This window comes from Cottoperca gobio, chromosome 20, assembly GCF_900634415.1.
Source record: "Cottoperca gobio chromosome 20, fCotGob3.1, whole genome shotgun sequence".
Classification (NCBI taxonomy): domain Eukaryota; kingdom Metazoa; phylum Chordata; class Actinopteri; order Perciformes; family Bovichtidae; genus Cottoperca; species Cottoperca gobio.
The window spans coordinates 13,859,041-13,877,579 of record NC_041374.1 but is presented as its reverse complement, the minus strand read 5'-3'; the positions used below and the strand labels follow the sequence as shown (position 1 = coordinate 13,877,579).

The 18,539-nt window shown below is 40.0% G+C and overlaps 3 protein-coding genes across 8 annotated transcripts in view; 1 reads left to right on the top strand and 2 right to left on the bottom strand.

Moving 5' to 3' along the window:
* Positions 1-3,740, bottom strand: part of LOC115025277 (WD repeat-containing protein 37-like) — an 18,184-nt gene extending 14,444 nt beyond the window's left edge. For 2 of the 3 annotated variants that reach the window (XM_029457360.1, XM_029457362.1), the window contains exons 1-3: positions 2,988-3,261; positions 1,991-2,265; positions 11-107 (exon numbers count right to left, since the gene is read on the bottom strand). In XM_029457360.1, the coding sequence (XP_029313220.1) occupies positions 11-107; positions 1,991-2,143 (250 nt within the window). In that variant the 5' untranslated portion in view covers positions 2,144-2,265; positions 2,988-3,261. Of the gene's footprint in view, positions 1-10; positions 108-1,990; positions 2,266-2,987; positions 3,262-3,555 lie in introns of those variants that run through there. The other variant, XM_029457361.1, reaches the window with a different exon arrangement.
* idi1 (isopentenyl-diphosphate delta isomerase 1) lies at positions 3,366-10,017 on the top strand. 2 transcript variants are annotated; one of them, XM_029457364.1, is made up of 7 exons: positions 3,366-3,493; positions 4,404-4,558; positions 6,350-6,522; positions 6,620-6,712; positions 6,860-6,990; positions 7,108-7,212; positions 7,829-10,017. In XM_029457364.1, exons 2-7 carry the CDS (start codon positions 4,407-4,409, stop codon positions 8,039-8,041), a joined length of 867 nt encoding a protein of 288 aa, XP_029313224.1. In that variant the 5' UTR covers positions 3,366-3,493; positions 4,404-4,406; the 3' UTR covers positions 8,042-10,017. The 2 variants fall into 2 exon arrangements, with proteins under 2 accessions (XP_029313224.1, XP_029313225.1); XM_029457365.1 differs by lacking the exon at positions 4,404-4,558 and having other exon boundaries at positions 3,381-3,493.
* Positions 9,041-18,539, bottom strand: LOC115025276 (copine-3-like). 3 transcript variants are annotated; one of them, XM_029457359.1, is made up of 17 exons: positions 18,361-18,539; positions 17,607-17,755; positions 16,996-17,175; positions 16,444-16,518; positions 16,298-16,369; positions 16,115-16,195; positions 15,362-15,451; positions 14,370-14,468; positions 13,858-13,944; positions 13,678-13,737; positions 13,454-13,587; positions 13,177-13,231; positions 13,028-13,079; positions 12,752-12,885; positions 11,738-11,974; positions 11,301-11,413; positions 10,374-10,510 (listed from the first exon to the last, which is right to left on the bottom strand). In XM_029457359.1, exons 2-16 carry the CDS (start codon positions 17,736-17,738, stop codon positions 11,303-11,305), a joined length of 1,599 nt encoding a protein of 532 aa, XP_029313219.1. In that variant the 5' UTR covers positions 17,739-17,755; positions 18,361-18,539; the 3' UTR covers positions 10,374-10,510; positions 11,301-11,302. The 3 variants fall into 3 exon arrangements, with proteins under 3 accessions (XP_029313218.1, XP_029313217.1, XP_029313219.1); XM_029457358.1 differs by lacking the exon at positions 11,301-11,413 and having other exon boundaries at positions 9,041-10,510; positions 18,290-18,535; XM_029457357.1 differs by lacking the exon at positions 11,301-11,413 and having other exon boundaries at positions 9,041-10,510; positions 18,361-18,534.

Here is an 18,539-nt window from a genome sequence, read left to right as displayed (position 1 = left end):
AGTTACTCACATTCAATGTTTTCAATGTAGAGATTTTCAAACTCGCGCTCAATCTGGCCAAAAAGGTCGAGAAGATTGTGCCGCAAAGAGAGGGGCAGCTTAGAGTCCTGGAGAGACACACACAAGGAAAGAACAATGCTTGAATAAACCTGATGGTCAGCTGACATATAGGCCTATAAATTAGGAATCACATTGTGTGAGCAGGAGTAATGGGATATTAAATATCTTCAATGTTCACAGAGAACTTTGGTGAGTCATAAAATACAAACCACTTAACCCACACTTAACGCTCATGTCAAACACAGCCAGTATGTTTACTGATATAAATCAGCCTCCAACTGCATATGCGTAAAAACTCAGCCACATGTTGGACTACATAACTACAACTTATGCAATTTACTAAAATACACAACAGCCAGGGTCCAACCACTCAAAACTCATTTCAACTGACTTACCTCCATTGTGACCTCCTAAAGGTCCCCAGTTATCTGGTGACCGCCGGTCTACTAACATGCAAAGGGATGTAAAAAGCTGCCATGAAAACAAAGGGTTGAAAAGGCTGCGTTTGACAGCTCGCCTTGAGAGCTGCTGCTTTCTCTAGCGATCTGAAAGACGAGGAAACCAAATACTTGACTGCCACTCTTTCTTCTGGCACGCGTTCAATAACCAATAGTTTTCATAGTAACATTAACCGCCTGACCATTCTGTCTGCGCCCCACGTCAACACACTTTGTAAAATAAACTCAATAAAGCAAACAACTGATGAATTCAAAGCTGCTTAGTTGTGTCCCTAAAACCTGCACAGTACTCTGGCTAATAATGACAGCATTGGAAGTGCGGGAGTAAATGCATTCTGCTTGTTATATATGAGTTTATAAAGCTGTCTGTGTGGGTGGAACTTGTGCTGTGGGGGTGGACTATGAGCATGAACAGAGCCAGCATGTCTTGGCAATAGACAAAAAGACCTGGTGAAAAGACTAATCAGACCTGGACAAGCGGCCCATATTAAAACTTGATGAGACAACAGGCCAGTGCAAACTGAGCTCTAGTTTTAGTGGCTGATAATTCAAGGACATTGTCGAGCAGAGAAAGTTAATGCTAAAGGACTTCTATGGCCAAATGTAGGTCTTGGTAGTACTGACAAAATAAAGCCTGCTTTGTCTTTCACTCTACCAGTTTAATCTCCCATGACAGAAATACATGTTGATGATACAATCTAAAACACGGCCATCTTATCTGAGTGATGACTCTAGAAAGGGTCACTCTACAGCCAACTCCTGAAAGTTAACACACAGGATGTTCTTGATCAAACAGAAACATCTTTTTATTATCTCACTAGCAAAGAAGCTTGCATCAGGAAATGTCTGCTTACCGTCTAAAACAAATCAATTGTAACTCATTTAATAACCTGTTTGGAGATAGTTAATCATTAACTTGATGGCACCAGTGGGCTTAAAAAGTCACTGTAGATCCCTTTGTTTTAACAAAAACGAATCAGTAACCAACATGCACATCCGCACTCATAAAAGTTTAGACAATGATAATTCTAAACATTACACTTTGACTAAATCAAGTTTAATCTACAGTAAGATTCCTGTAGCTGCAACACTTTTACTGAGCAGAGAAACCACATCTCATAAATAGTAGTAGCAGATCATATAGCAGAGCTGCGACTGTTACAACACCAGGTACAAAATAAAAGCAATGCTGCTCAACCGGCTGGTACTGTACTGACTGACAATAGACAGCCCTACACCACAAAAAAATGAAGTGCAATATGCTAATTAATCAAGAATAACTTTCTGGTATGTGTTTTTTTAACAGACCCAATAGGAACTATGTGGGGCCTGCCCACAAGATATGTTATCACATGTTTTATAAGCTGTATGTTTGCCAAAATGCTTGTCTGCAGCAGCTGTCAGAGAGTGCTTGTGTGTGAGTGTGAGAAAGAGAAAGAGAAAAAGCATGGATGTGTGTGCAACTCCCTTACCTGGCTCTCCAGCATGTCTCCTCTTTGGATGCCTGCTGGCCTCTCCTCTGTGCTGTTGGTGCGCCGGATAGACAGACTATGAGCCTTACGCTTCTGCTTTGGGTGACGGGCAGCCGAAGCAGAGCCGCTGCTGCTTCCGCCCTCCACAGGCATCCCTCCTACCACGTGGGTGGCCCTGCCCCCTGCCCACCTCTTACCTGAACAGCAGGTAAATAAAGGCCAGGCTCACTACTTGGCTGGTGTGTGGATTAGGTTGGTCTGTTATCACCACCTGTCTGCAAGTAAAAAGGAAGTGAAGTTCAGGTTCACACCTATTGAAGGAACGGCTCAAGGTGAAGGGTAGCCTTGCTTTTAGACATTTTATTTTTAAAACCAACCACTAACCAAGCACTTTCAAAATAAAACCTATTTTCGAGGTAATTCACTTTACTGACTACCACACACTGTTGTAAGGCGGCAATAGGAATAACAGGTTAAAAAACGTTCAATTTAACATCATATCAAACAAATTAGCATTCCATAGTACATTTTAAGACATGCGAATTTAGCACACAAGGCCTGACAGACCTAAAGTCATCTTCTTATAAACCTGCATTTGCCAACAGGTTTTGTGACAATTATTTATTATTATTATTATTATTATTATTATTATTATTATTATTATTATTATTATTTAACAGTATCTTAATGAAAGTTCGGCGTCAAGGTCCTTACATGCTAAGAGGACGACACATGTTGGAACTGCAGGTTCGTGCTATTGTTATGATGGTTTAGCGCCATATTTAACATTACAGTCAACAGCCAATGCATAACAGAATTTAGCTAGCCTGGTGGTATACATTTACAAGCAGAATACTGCAAATTGCATGTATTTAACATGATGCCCAATAACTGCCCACAGTAAATTAACAGGAACAATTACTGTAATGCTTGCAAAATGAATATTCAACGTTGGTTTCATAATTCTGACATATAACGAAACAACAAATACACTTACCGCTGTTACTGACTCATACTAAATACGGAGGTCAAGAAACAAAACTAGCTACACGCTAGCGCAGGTTAGCTTCCACATATCATTTACATTGCGGCATCTAGCTAACGTTTATACATCACAAAGCCGCTAAACCATTGACTATAGCCTTCCTAGCTCGATATGAAATTGTGTAAACCTGTCAATTTTGTAATGTTCAACATATTTTCGACAACATTGACAGTGGACAGTAATGACACGTTACAGTTAGCCAAGTATCAGATTATTTATCCAAATTTTGACACATCACGTATTTTATTGGTGCACCGACTTCCGTATCATGTGATTTGTGTTTGCACTTTGTTAGCCAATAGCCTGTCACGCCGATGCTAAAGCATCCAATGAAAACCTGTGACCTCAGAAGCAGGGAGTGAAAGCTAGGTGGTTCGACCACAGTATTGAGCTCTAAAATATCGTCGCCACAAACGCAAAATACGAGGTTTATCTACTTGAAATAGGACAATTTTTTCGTAAGTAATTTAGCGTTGTATCGGTTTCTCTGTAGGCTGTGTATGTAGCAGACAATGCATACTTATTTTCAGTTGTCAGAGGCCTGGATGGTGCGGGCTGTGCTGTGCAGTGGTCTGATGGCGTGTTGATCAGTGTTTGGAGGAAGACACGAAGTGGAATTTACTGATACGGAAAAATAAGATCCTACCATTTTCCACTGTGCAGTATGCTTTCATGTATTCAGAGCTCATAATATAATGCTATAATATACCAAAGCACACCAAGTCTCACAGTGGCCATTCTACTACATTGAGTACTTTTACTTTGGACATATGTAGATACGGATACTTTCTACATCACAGAATATTGCCTCTTAATAGTGAAACTGATGAAAACCAATGGCTGCTTGCTTTCAAAGTAATGTAACACATTAAAAAACAGAACAACAAGATAGATCGCTTGGTTAGAAATGCATCTAGTGCTTCAACAATAAGTTAATGTATCAATTATTTACAAAACATGATACATTTGACTAACAAAACAACAAAAATATCACACATAGTAGTTCCAGCTTTTGAAACAGAATTGTTGGTAAAACAGAACAAGCAATATTTAAATGACTCAGTGTTCTGCGTTTTATAGATCAGTTTATTAATCTAAACAATAAGTGATGTATCAATAAAATAAAAATAGTTAGAATAGTTACATTCCTTAACTGTACCGTAAAGCATATGTGGGTTTAATGTAGCATAAGCATTCAGTCTATGTATAAAACTTTCGAAAACTCCATTGATGGTCATCCTTGGCCTGACTTCGGTCCCCAGGTATTATCAGCAGCGTATCTTCCGATCCTGACTGAGTTAACTCCTCTCCGGTTTTTACCAACGCCCTCACTTTCAGACCTTGTGATTGGTTTTCTGTTTTGGTCAGGCGATGGTGCGGGGTGTGTGGGCGGTGCTACGGATGGTGTCCTGCGAAGGAGCCGCTGTGCAGAAATCAAACGTATCTGGCGTTTACAGAGTTGTTGCACCGCGGCACAGATCTATCTTCAAACCTTTCACTATCTGCTTCAGAGCTATAGCAAGGTAAGCTAGTGCTATTTAATTAATATTTCGAAAATTGCTGATGTCATGATTTGAGTTTAAAGAAAGCAATGGCAGAGATTAAGCTGAGAAATGGTGTCTGTGCTAATGATAGCTGAGCTCTACTGAAGCCTGTCTCAATAGTCCAGATAAGTGTCGTTCTCTCATGCCACATCCTACTTTAACAAGTGTTGCACTTCATGTGTCATTGGTTGAAGTACACACTTTAGAAATAGCAACTCAACTTCTGAGTATATTCTCTTCAATTGGGCATACAGCAACTAAAGCCAGCTGCATTTACTGCAATATTATTTCAACATGCACATTTTATAACATTAAACTGAAAGTCGTAAAATAAAGGCATCAACTGTAATACTTTTTTCTTTTTCTTTTTTAATAGCGGTGAAACTATTCTAATTACTGTAGCAGTAGTTTTAAAGAATGTCTATAGTTAATTGTCTATGTCCTTCTTAAGCAAAGCGTCACAAATGGTACCAATGGCTCCTTTTTGTATTTATATTATTGTCCAATCTTATCTTTCGGTTTTGGACAAAACCAGCTATTAGAAGAACTCCTCTTGTGCATTGGGAACTTTATAAGGTCGTTTGTTTTAGATTGTTAGTCATGTCCATTGCAATGTACTGATAACAGATTATTCAACAATTGAAATAGTTGCAGATCTTATTTAAAACGTTAGGAAATATGTTCAGGGGAGGCACAAGAATGTGTCGGAGTACATCCCAAGGCTCTTAATTGATATTTCCTCGATCCTCTCTTGAACCGGAAGTCGTTCTGGTGCAACAGCTTAAACACCTCCCAAAGCTCTGAGGAGCGAGGACTCACGGGAGCAGCTTCCAGGGAATTATTTCCCCCTCCGACATGCCCCCTTACTGGATATCAGTTATTGATTGGACGTTGCACCTGGTCAGACTGATCTGATGACATTTCCACATCTCTGGAGTTTCATCCTGCAGTAAAGTCAGATAACAGTCAAGTGCCACGCTCTTTCATATTGTTTGTTTTCTGATTTACCATCTAGTTGAACATTTTTATTTATCGTCATCTCCATTCAGTCATGTGTGGCTGATCATTCCAGAGCGTCTGGTTTGATATGAATTACGTATTTTCCCAAGATTAAGCCTAATAAAAAAATGTCCAGTGTTCAAAAGTCACCAGCAGGACACAGTAATCTGTATAAAGACAAAATGCAGGTTGTTATTCATGTGCAGGTGTTAGTTAAACAGATGCAAGGCTGCTGCTGCTGCTGCTGCTCTGCCAGTGATAACTGCCTTTTATTAATATTATCAGAGTGCACATGTGTGCAGTCACAAACTCTGTCAAAAGTATCTACAGCTGTGATCGCCAACATCAGAATTGAACATCAATTCATGAGACGCTTCAGAGGGAAGGATGTCTCATTTCTCTAAAACTACATTTCCTCTCTCCTTGCATGGTTGGAAAAGACACAAGTGAGGGAAATGTGGATGTCATTTAAGAGACTTGGGATGGACCCTTAGTATGTACTTCCTACTTGAGTGTCAAAGTTCATTCCTGAACTTGAAAAAAACTCAGGGTACTAGCTTTTCCTAGAGCTTGCAAATGTACCTGAGAAGGTGGAGTTTGCTCTCCACTCCATCCAGAAAGAAAGCTAGTGAGCAACAATAGGATTGTTTGGTCAGATACTACCTACTGTGTTCAGAATGTCATAGTAAAAGTGCACAACTCCTGTTTTAATGTGAATATGCACTCAATTATTAAATGCTGTCTGCATACTGCTCCTCTTCTGCACTGCAGTGAGGTGAGACACCCACAGTCCACGATCAGAATGCCCGAGATCACCACGGATCACCTGGACGAGAAGCAGGTGCAGCTGCTGTCCGAGATGTGCATCCTCATTGACGAGAACGACTGCAAGGTGGGAGCCGACACCAAGAAAAACTGCCACCTTAACGCAAACATTGACAAAGGTACCCGTCTGTCTAACTGCACACACCTGTCTTGCTTCTAGTACATATCTTATTTTGTTTAAGATTTGTACTTATAGTAAATTGTTTGTTTTACCAGGTTTATTACACAGAGCTTTTAGCGTGTTCATTTTCAATAGTGAAGAGAAGCTGCTCTTACAACAGAGGTCTGACGCCAAAATCACTTTCCCAGGTCAGTGACAAATCCTTAAATCCCTCAGTTTAACTATTATCCAAAAATACTCCTGCGATCCACTGGGATACACAAAGCGTCACATGTAGCACAACGAGAACTAATGATTAATGTTAAATCATCCCCTTTCTGTGTGTGTGCAAACAGGCTGTTACACAAACACATGCTGCAGTCATCCTTTACACATGGAGAGTGAGCTGGAGGAGAAGGAAGCAATAGGAGTGAGGAAAGCTGCTCAGAGGAGACTCAAAGCTGAACTGGGTATCCCCATGGAACAGGTGCGTGTTTGTGTGTGTGTGTGTGTGTGTGTGTGTGTGTGTTTAACTCCTGACATTTAATGGACAAGGATTATTTTCTTGTATCTGATGTCCTCTGCCTTCCTGTTGCTCCTAAAGGTGACACCAGATGAAATGGCGTACCTGACAAGGATCCACTACAAGGCCCAGTCCGACGGTGTGTGGGGAGAACATGAGATTGATTACATCCTCTTCATGCAGAAGGTAGCACTACTTCTGGCCCCGTTTGTGCCTCCTTATGTGGTTTTTATTTGCTCAGAGCGTTTCCGAATGGTTGTTCCAACCTGAGTGAATTTTAGCAGTCGTAAACTAATTATTACGAATTATTAGGGTGCCCCATGAATGCCACACAAATGCCCTATCTCCCAATGTTAAGAGAATTGAGACATAATTGGTGTATCTGCCCCGTGATCCGTACCCGCTCCAAAATGTAATGGTTTCTGCTCCGGCCCATGCTACACCCTTCTACCAAGTCTCATGAAAATTGTCCTGTAGTTTTTCTGTAATCCTGCTGAGTGAGAAACCTAGCCAAAGACATAACTTCCTTGGAGGAGGTAATTGTGACAATTTCACACAAAAGTCTAATTGGATAAAATTGTTAAGTGATGACATTTTGGACGGACATGGATTCAAACTGCAACTTGACTGGTTAGTGTAGGCAAATCTAGTTCTCCCTTAATAGTACAATCAAGCTTTGATGAAACAGTTATTCCTTGATGATGCCTGACTCCTATCCCTGTGTGCATTTGGATTGTATTTGACTGTGTATCAGCCTTACATTATAGACAGACAATAACATCCTTTTTCTGTCTCTCCGAAGGACGTGGACTTAAGTCCAGACCCCAATGAGATTAAAAGCCACTGCTATGTGAGCAAGGAGGAGCTTCAGGAGATGTTAGAGAAGGCCAAGCGCAAAGAACTGGATATCACACCCTGGTTCAGCCTCATCGCAGAGACCTTCCTCTTCAAGTGGTGGGACAACCTGCACAACCTCAAGCAGTTCATGGATCACAAGAACATCCACCGCATGTGACCAAAACCAGGACCTGGTTCTACCTCCAGTCATTTCACACCCCTGAAAAATAAGTATCACTGGCTACTTTTGCCACGGTAGTAGTAAGTGTAAGACTTTCACACAAAAAGCATAGAATGTTTGTCTTGCTAGACACCAGAAGTGATGTGGTTCATAGTGGGTTTGTAGCGCTGAGGTGCATTCATCTACGCATGAGTTGATGCAAGTAGAGTGACTCTTAAGTATTTAGAAAACATAAACATCAGCTAATCTATTCCGATAAGCTGCACACTGGATTTAGACAGAAAATACACATTAAACATCTTACTTTATTAGGATGAAAAATGCAATCTTATTATTGACGACTCCATGTAGAGAATAGCCTATTTTTTTATACAAGAACTTAAAAGTGCCTGAGTACGCGGGTCATTAGGTTGAGATGCATAGTCTTAAAGTACTGATGTCTCAACAACCACCTTCACTTCTGAATATTGTCAACATCAGCGAACAAGCTTTGCACTCTTTTACACAATAAAGTGTTTGATTGTGGTCATTGGCTGTGTTTTGTATTGGAGGGCTGGACGATTGTGGCAAAAGAACACCTTGGTATCAATGTGACAATATTTGCTTCTATAAATATTTACACGGAAGAAAAGTATTCTGAGTAAGGTGGATATAATGGTGAAATGGTACAAATGCATTAAGGTCATGTTGACATTAGTTTCATCATTGTATCAATACATCACCTCATTCAGTATTGATTTGGTGACATTTAACTCTCCAGCAGGGGGCAGCAAAATCCTGAACTTACCCTGCCAAATACAAAAAGCTCACTGCACACATCTGTTCACTAAAGTAACTTCCACAATCTCAATCTACCTGAAGTTGTACCCATAAGGCCACTGCAGTGTTACAGAATTTCAGTAAACTTTTGGTAATTACAGGTGAGTAGACACTGACATGATGCATACAAAGGGATGTAAAATTGCAAAAAGGTGTTAAATAAATTTCAAGTTCAACTTGTTTTGAATAAGAGGTGCTTTATTACCAGACTTGGTACACTTTCTGTATGTTAACACTAAGGCACATTACCCATTTGTATTAGAGCACTAAAGCTGATAGACACATGTTTATAGCTTTCATTGTACAACCAAATAAAAACAATTAAATCGCAACAGAAAAACACTACATGCATGGATTTCAATAAGAAATACAGTATCTAGTTTCTACATAGATAGCATGTTTAATACTGATAATTGAAGAAACTTAGACTAAATCAAGTCAATGGCCATATTGTTGGAAAACAAATTCCTGAGTTTAGGACTTGTTGGTCCTTGTCCAGGGAACTGCCCGGTGTCTTTGCTAAATCTAAAGGTGGACGGCAAAGCTCCCAAAAAGGTAAATGGCATAATGGTAGACCACAGTAAACGTACACCAATATGAGACTGGCACACGACAACCAAATCTACAATGAGTCTATTTTTCTAATTATCACAATATTTCCGATTCATACTTTAAGGTATAAATAGCTCTGGGTTTACACAGGTTTATAACCTACACAGAGTTTGGCATTTCTTTGAGTAAAACGTCACTATAGGTAAGTGCATAAGGAAGCATGTGCGTCAAAAACATTAATGAAAATATATTCTATGCCAAAAAAGCTACTATATGACACAATATGTACATGTTTATGCTACTAGTAGTGCTGCAGGTATTTTGCGGAGGACATAAACAACATATATGATAACTATGTGTCTAACCCATGTAATATACTTCACTGTCACACCCGTTTCCCATGCATCTGATGCCATGGTTAAAAGCCTTTTACTTAACCGTTATAACCTGATGCTGGAGCCAACAAACAGGCACAAAAATAAACTGCACACTCATGATGCGTAAACAAATCTGTAGCAGGCTAGTTTACACCAAGTGTAATGTTAATGTTATGTTTTTCAGACTATATCTGGTTTCAGTGAGTAATAAAAACTTAATGCTTATATCTTTGTGCCGTTTCAAAAAAATATTCTTGAAAATGCAATTCCCTGCTCATCAACTTACTTTATGATGGAATGATTATGTTTGTTTTCTATGTTGAACTTGCACTGAACAGCTAAAATTAACATATGGATGTTAATATCTAACAAAAGCTAGGTCTATTTTGACACTTAAAAATACAGGTCGGTCAATAGTACTTATGTTCAATGTATTGTGTGTGGTTGTCTATGAAAAGCTGCATTCTGATATTTTGTTACAGTGGTGAAAAAAAGAGTTGAGTTAGGAAAAGTAGAGAGAACATTTTTCCTAATTGCGTGATGAGGGTCTGCTTTATATCTGCAGGAGATGACGTCTGGTTTCTTCTGATTAAATGGTCCCTGCAGGCGTTGGTGCAGGACTAGATTTGGGGGGAATCAGCTTCATGGTATTGAAGAAGTCCACCATCTGACCTGGTACTTCTGCCAACACACTCTTTGCCAGTGCTTCTCGAGGAGCCTGAAGTGCAAAAGCAAGAGTTAAAAAAGTACAGTGAACGGTGAAGAGAAATTGTAATGAATGATCATGTTATAATTATCACCGCTGATCAAACTAAATGAAGGAAGCATGAATGAGAAGTAGGAAGTCATGCAGATGAAGACAGTTTAAAAAGGAAAGCTCCACCCTTTTGCATTTCGTACGTACGTTCCTTGCACTTACTTAAGTTGCTTTAAGTTCCTTGACTGAACAGAAATGGCAATTACGTCAACAATATTGTTTTGTCATTTCCTCTTACTTTTTTCAGCCTTCAAACTGATTCACCTTGGAAATAAGCTGAAGATTCATGCGGTCACGATTGACTACGATGTACTACAGATTTTGATTGTGTGATGGGTCTCAAATCCGGGAATACACCAGAACCAGGAATTACTGCTTATGTTGAAAATATCCTGCTGTTCTCGTAGCTATGCTGCACATATCTTGGCTAGATAGCAATTAGAAACAAACTGAAAATGGCATCACTCACTGATTTGTTTTTAGTGAGTTTTCCCTTTAATGTTCACAAGAATACGTTTGTGAGATCGGTCACCAGTGCTTAAGATCCTCAGACAGAAAGTACAACAGAATATATTTTACTCTCTGTCTCTCTCACTTAGCACTGATGATGGATCTTTAGCAAAACAAGAGTTGGAAAAGGAAGGAACACAGCAAAGTATAAAAATGAAAATGATGACGGCAATGACTACATGTGGATGATTCATGCAGTGAGGCTAGGGCGGTGGTGGGTTTTATGAAATATTTGAGGTACCCCTATGAAGGATTGGGATCGTGGGGAGGCTTCAGTTTGAATACACTGAAGAAGGAGACCACTTGCTGAGGTAACTCGGCCAATACGCTTTGGGCAAGAGCCTGGCTGGGTGCCTGAAAAGAGATAAATACACAAGGCACACAAAAGAAGCTAAGTGAGATCTAGGTGGACGGGCTGGGAATCTTTGGGTGCGGGCATGTAAACTGGCATTGGACGGGGACACTACTGTACTATGTTTGGATTTGTCATTTTGAAACCTGTTAAACTAAAAGTGACGCAGTGAAATGCTTTGAAAAAGGTTTGAAAGGCATGCGTTGATTTAAAAGAAATGGCTTATTGAAATTAAATCTGCAGAAATCACAGCAAACACCATTCATATATCTTATATGTAGCATTTAGTAACACAAGAGACGTCTAATGTTTTCACTGTCACTTACCTTTTGGAACTGCCTGTAAGGGACAAACTGGACAATGTCTCGCATGGCAGTCTCGCCAGTCTGAGAGCGCAGACGTCCATCGTCTCCGTCAAGGAACTCCATTGCACTGAAGTCTGCCCCCCCCACTCCAATAATGATGATGGACATGGGCAGGCGAGAGGCGTTGACGATGGCGCTGCGGGTGTCATCCATGTCTGTGATCACTCCGTCGGTGATGATCAGCAGAACATAGTATTGCTTCGGGAAAACAACAACAGAGGTCGTAGGTCAAATATTAAATGGCAGAACTGTATGCAAGTTTTTATAAAGACTCAAATGCTTCTTGCATTGTAATCTGACATGATCAGTGTTTTAGATTTCAAATTAAATCCAAATGTATTTGTTAATTTTTCTCCTCTAATTCATTTAAGCTTCATTTATAAATTGCTGCCGTCAGTGGGCGTTATTCAGCTACAATGTGACGCATGGAACGCAAGAAGTCGAGTCACACATCCAGAGAGAATATTTTAAACTGACTAGTATGATTATTGTATTCAACACAGCCATTACTTAAGAAGGTAATTATACATGTAACCAAGGTGTTCACAGAGTTCCAGATATATCCAGCTATTGTCAAGCATACAACTCAAGGTAGTGCCTCTCCTGGGCAAACACACCATTGCTCTGGTTCAAGCTTTTATCCATTCATCCCATTCCATTGTGAAAATTATGCATTAATAATTAGGAAATGAGTAAAGAGAGGCTTTCTTTTTTATCCTTCTCAATGTGGCACAACCAAATGTTTACTAGAAATGTAAACAACTTGTGCAACAGGTAGTGGCAGTGCAGGGGTACAAATTACTACTGAATAGAATTCTTTACACAAATCTGTTTCAAACAAAAGACATACTGATTACAGGAAGGAGTGAAAACTGTCCTTTGTTATTAATTCATGTTAAATATGGAAGGCCTCTGTGCATGCAGGGACTGTGAGTCTACAGTCATATTACTGAGGATGGCCAAACAAATACTCACTGATGCAGTGGTCTGCTGGAGGGCTTGCTTAGCAAAGCAGGCGACATGGTTGATGATCGGGCAGAAGTTGGTTGGACCGTAGAGTTTGACCTGAGGCAGACACACCCTGTAGGCCTCCACCACACCCTCAACGCCTACACACAGACATCACACTGGTATCAACACACTTGCAAACGACTGTCTATTAAGCTGCATATGTTGACTAAATAATATCCGTTTTAACATGCAAGACAATCTGTCCACATCAACATGCAGTGCAGTGATTTGTAAACACACCTGCACAAAATGGATTTGCTGGGTTGAAATTGAGAGGGAACTCATGGGAAACCTGTTAAGTAAAACACAACACTATCAGATATCACTTCCTATGCCAACCAACCATTTATCTTGTCATTTGTCTTCATGCATGTGTAGTTTAGTCTTACCTGCCATGTGGGAGGGATTTGGGCTCCAAAGCCAAAGGCAGGAAACATCTTGTCACTACACGGGAGGAACAAAGAGAAACACAGAGAAATACAGTCTATGTTGCCAATAAGTAGATACTTCGCCCATTACAGTTCTGTCATCAGACACTTCCAAGTTAGGAAAAGATTTGTATACAACTAACAGGGAACTTTGGTGGTGGGGTATTTATTCAAGCATTTGGAATTGGCACAAACGATAACACTGTACAGTATATAAAGTATTATGTGTCATACATACCTGTCATAGTCCTGGATGACATTGCCCACAGACCAGATGGCAGACAGGTACTCGTTAACGCCCTGAGGACTAATGTAATGCAGAGACTGAGGAGACTTGGGATCTCCGTTGGAGCCTGTGAAGTCAATAGCCACCTGCCAAAACATCCGGACGTGCAGGACTCATTAGTGACCGAGGGATACAAATGAATAAAAAGTGGCGACAATAGAGAAGCCCAAACTTACAGTGAAGTTGATTTGACAGCCTCCCATAATATAATCCAGGAAGGTGTACTCCTTCACCACCTGGAAGATTAAACATCTGTTTTATAGAAGAGTGTTGGATCTCAAATCCAAACTGCTACTTAACTCCACCGATTAATTACACACACGATCACATCCAACATACAAAAACAAGTACTATACCTGGCATAGCTTCACGCTCACGACACCAGAGTTCTTGTATCCTTTCTTCTTCTGTTTCTTTTTACTGTTGACACAATCAAACTCTGCCTGAGGACAAAACACAAAAGCAAGAGAGCTTGGAACCAGGGCTGCAACTAATGACTATTTTCATTCTCAATTAATCTGTCGATTTTTTTATTTTTTATTAATCGGTTAGATGTTGGGTCTATAAAATGTCAAATGGTGAAAAATGTCGATCACTGTTTCCCAAAGCCCAGGCTGAAGTCCTCAAATAGGAGTGAAGAAACCAGAACCTTCCTCTCTCCTCTTCATCCTTTGTATTACTTTTTCTTTTCACATACTATCCCGTTACTTTTATGTTTTGTAAAACAATAACATCTGTTGTCGCCTTTGCATTTGTTAGTACGTCCAAATTATTTACGTTATTATGCACGATTTGGTGAATAAAATTAAATGTTGGGTGTTACATACAAACAATGTAAACACACACACACACACACACACACACACACCGGAGACGTCCGTGAAGCTTGTTGGAAGCGTGTCATTGTCGTCTCAAAGGTTCCAATAAGATCATGTGAGCCATCGTTGTCGTAGTCATAACACTCAACCTGGAAAGAGGTAAAAACACAGTGAAAATTAAATCTAATTTAATTTAGAAAAGTTAAATCTTTCACACAGAGAAGAAATGACACAACTAAAAAGGGTCTGTTCACCAAAACTAGAAAAAAAAATAATGCAGTGTTCACAGCCAGCTCTATGCATTACCCAAAGTAAGTAAAGTAACTGGGGCACTTAAGAAATCCATTCACCTGTTGTATTGGGCTGGAGGCAGATCCTAAAATTCTGAACCAAAAAAACTAAACTATCTGCACAGCAGTCTGAAAAGTGTTTGTTTTTTTGTAATTTGCATGAACTGACCCTTTACTTAAAAAAACTGGAGATGTAGAAAACAGAAGAAACAAAAACATGCAAAAGTGAGATTCAAAACATAACTTGTTGTTCTACACGAGTGTAAGCGGACAGTAAAATGACTAAGAGAAGAATGTGTAGTTTCAGACAAAACGTGTTCTATGACAGGATCAAGGTTGATGAAGTAGGAGGGCCGGAGATCTCAGGCGGCGTTGTGATCCCCCCCCCCCCATCTACTCCAGTCACATACTTCACCCATTAAGTGATGGTAAGATGAAAAAAGTAACACACTGGGTAACTCACTTGTACAGTACGGTTGAAAACAGCTTCCTTCCTGACATGTTCGCTTCAGAAGTTAAAAAAATATACATCATCAAGTACTAAATACACTACAATCAGGTATGGAGATATCAGAGAGAGCAAACATACATTTGCTGTGAAAACTATGTATACCTTCAAAAAAGGTTGTATTATGTCATGACCATGGAAATACATATTGCCACTTCAATCCATCAAAATCATCAACGCAATTGCAAGTGGCAGTTTATAAAACAACATATTCCAGATGTGCAAGTAGGGAAGGTTCGTGTACTTTTATAGGTTTCTCCAGGTCTCCTCCACAGAGAGACTGCAGTGTGATCCGAAAGGGTTTCCATGTTGGATTCAAATTGTTGTTCACCACCTGAGGACAGAATTAATGAAAGTTATACAGGACAGGAAGAACGTGTTGATGTTTGTTGGTTAGATGAGGAGGAGACTTTAGCAGGAAAGCTCATTCAGGTTGTTGTTCAGAGTGTGTGGCTCTTGTGCTGTGTAGCAGGCTGAGTTAGTTTGACCGGAGAGAACACCGATGTTTCAGCTTTTTGCAAATATGGTTTAAAAAGAATCGATTCGATTCAATCACACACATAAATGTGATTTGTCTGCTCCATGGTACGAAATAACAACATCAGACGTCAAATTTGCTTGTAAAAAATGAGTTTGTCTCAGTGCAGCGGCTTAGTGAGAGCACAGGAAGAGGCTTACAGAATCTACTGGTGTGTGGGGGGGGCACTTATTTCAACATTTATTTCAGTTAGACAGATTTTGGCCAAACATGCATGTTATTGCAAAGGTTGCGAGTGTAACACAGCTAGCTCATCAGTTGCTCCTCCTTTCACACAGATATTAATGCACAAAAACTAAACAAATGGAGGTAACAAGTAAAACATTTAAAACAAACTGTTCATCTCCCAATATTTTGAATATATTCTTCTGGGAAAAGGGCCCATTTAGTCATGACAGGAGAGAAATGAAAGGTTAATTTTACAATACTTGTATAAGAATTGTATATAAGAGTATTTACCTCGGTCCTGTGAGCCAGCTGCCATCCTGTTGCTGTCTGCTTGTAGAATTCCAGATAAGGGTCGGACTTCCCAAAGAAATCCTGGAAATTAACACAGTAATGAAACGCACCAATTGGAAAAATGCACCTGAATATCTAACAATGAAAGACAGCATTTAATATTTCAGCAGGAATCACCCATACCTTGTTATCCAGTTTCCTTGCTTCAACTTCAAAACTCGCAACCCTGTTATCTTTTATTTCTTCTGCAGTGATCTACAGCAGAAGAGAGGAGAAATAAATAACAGAGGGAAAACCCGAACAATTCTCTCTCTAGCTCGAGCACTCACTGTGATGGTCCCTTTTCCTGCAGGGGTCTTGTTCTTCAAGACAAGTGGTCTGATCAGTTTTTTACTGGACACAACCTGAAAATAAGCAAAGAGCAAGCGGTTAACGAAGAAGAAGCAGCTGCAACAAAAGCAACACAGTGAATAAGCTCACAACAACCCAGCAGCCTCCAGACCACGGAGCAAATAATATCCAAAACAAACACACGGCTTGAACATCTTGGGTCAGATTACACAGAGAGCCTACACAGCAACTACTTATCGGGGATGGCAATTCTTCATCTGTAACATGGTCCTAATTGTTGTGTTATCTCGCTGTGTCCTACCACTGCTGCACCTGACTGTGAGACTAAGTTGGGTGACTGTGAATCACAAATGTAAAAACTTTGTTCAGTGAAGCTAAAAGTGAGGAATTGAAACCTTCCAACACACCATAAAGCCAACCACTCGCAAGTGGATGTATTTATCAACTTTGGAAGCTAAAGGATGAACTTGTACAAACATGTATTGTGAACACTGAGTCGTGCCCTCCAGAAGAAGCGCAAAAAGCCTTACCTGGCCCAAGGTGCACTCCAGTTGTCCCAGGAAGTCATCGTCACTCAGGTCAATTGTTTTGTTGTCGATGTCATAAATCCCAAACTTCAGTTTCTGCACTATTTCAAAGTAGTAGTCGATGACAAACTTTTTTGCAAACTTTGGGCAGAGGCAATTCTGGACTTTTTCCGTGCGTCCCACCTGTTAGGAAAGATCGGATTGTTAGATGTCAAGACACACATGTCAAGAGATGCAGACGTCATGCAGAACAACAGGTATACAAAGTAGCATGTGTTGGCACATATGCACTGATGAAACAGGAAATGCACATGGTGTGACTGCTGCTTTACATAACACTGCATTTTCCATTTGGGGGTTTGAGATGTTCTCTTGCAAGTGCAACTGACATAACTGCCACACCTAGGTATAATGCAGTACTTCAAATATTCCACATTAATGTTTTTTCAGAGCAAGGGATGATTCTTAGGAATTCATTTTGGAATACTGACTAATACGTGTTTGACATTCAGACAACCTTAAACCAACCCGATGTTAGCAGATTTACTAATATCAACCATAAATCTGTAAGCTCTCTGATATCAAATGAATCCAGATTCAGCCATCCTACTGACCTCATACCACTGGGAATCAGAGCTGCTCATTAACAGGACACACAGAGGGTCGGACTTGGAGCCAATGTCTTTGTCCAGAAGATTCTCACAGACCACAGTCAGCTCCACCTTGGTTACACACTGGGTAGCCATGTCTGCCTGGTAATGAGCTGGAGAAGCAACACATGAATATAAGTGACTTAACTGTGTGGACATAGCATAGTATAATGCATTAGTTATGCTTGCTCATGCACAAACTTAATATAGGATGAATTCTGAATATGCTAGTCAACAGTTGGACATACAGTAGGTTATTTCTGCGAATACAAATGTGTGTACACGTGCACTGACGTTACTACGAAAAGATCAATTATATTAATAAGATTTTGTTATGAGGATTTTCATCTTAAAGTATCTTCACGAGCAGGCAACAGTGACATTAAGTCAACGTTACGCCACAAACATCAGATGTATAGTTTAGCTAGCTTCAAACAATTACACATCAACATGGTGCCTCATTCAGACATGTTCTGATGAAACTCTAACGTAAACTGTGTTTCGTGGAAAATGTGACAATAACTTAAACACTAAAGAAGTCTAACGTTAGCCGGTGGGGAGGATAAAAACTGAATAGACAGCAGCTAATGTTAGCAAGCTAACTAGGCTAGTAGCGTTAAATGCTACATTAGTAAATTGGCAACTACCTTAACGCCTTCACAACCACTTCCGCCCACAAGTACGTTAACGTCAGATACTGATTTTAATCCACACGTACCGTTGAAGAGATGCGTTACAGGACTCAAAATAAAAAGGTTAGGTGATGGCTCGGAATTAACGTTAAAGTGAAACTTTGGTAGAGAGGTCTCGCCCTTTCCAAAGTAAAAATGTCACGATTACGATTAACGTTAGATCATCTGGCTCTCCTCTCAGAGCTCCGCCTTCAAACACGACAAA

Bases quoted from the DNA above. Each gene is read 5' to 3' on its own strand.
- idi1 (XM_029457364.1), top strand. From the start codon at position 4,407: ATGGTGCGGGGTGTGTGGGCGGTGCTACGGATGGTGTCCTGCGAAGGA. The intron at 6,713-6,859 runs GTCAGTGACAAA...GTGTGCAAACAG, and splicing joins CGCCAAAATCACTTTCCCAG to GCTGTTACACAAACACATGC. The intron at 7,213-7,828 runs GTAGCACTACTT...GTCTCTCCGAAG, and splicing joins ACATCCTCTTCATGCAGAAG to GACGTGGACTTAAGTCCAGA.
- LOC115025276 (XM_029457358.1), bottom strand. From the start codon at position 17,738: ATGGCTACCCAGTGTGTAACCAAGGTGGAGCTGACTGTGGTCTGTGAG. The intron at 17,176-17,606 runs GTCAGTAGGATG...CTTTCCTAACAG, and splicing joins CTGATTCCCAGTGGTATGAG to GTGGGACGCACGGAAAAAGT. The intron at 10,511-11,737 runs GTAAGTGACAGT...TTTGCACTTCAG, and splicing joins CTTACAGGCAGTTCCAAAAG to GCTCCTCGAGAAGCACTGGC.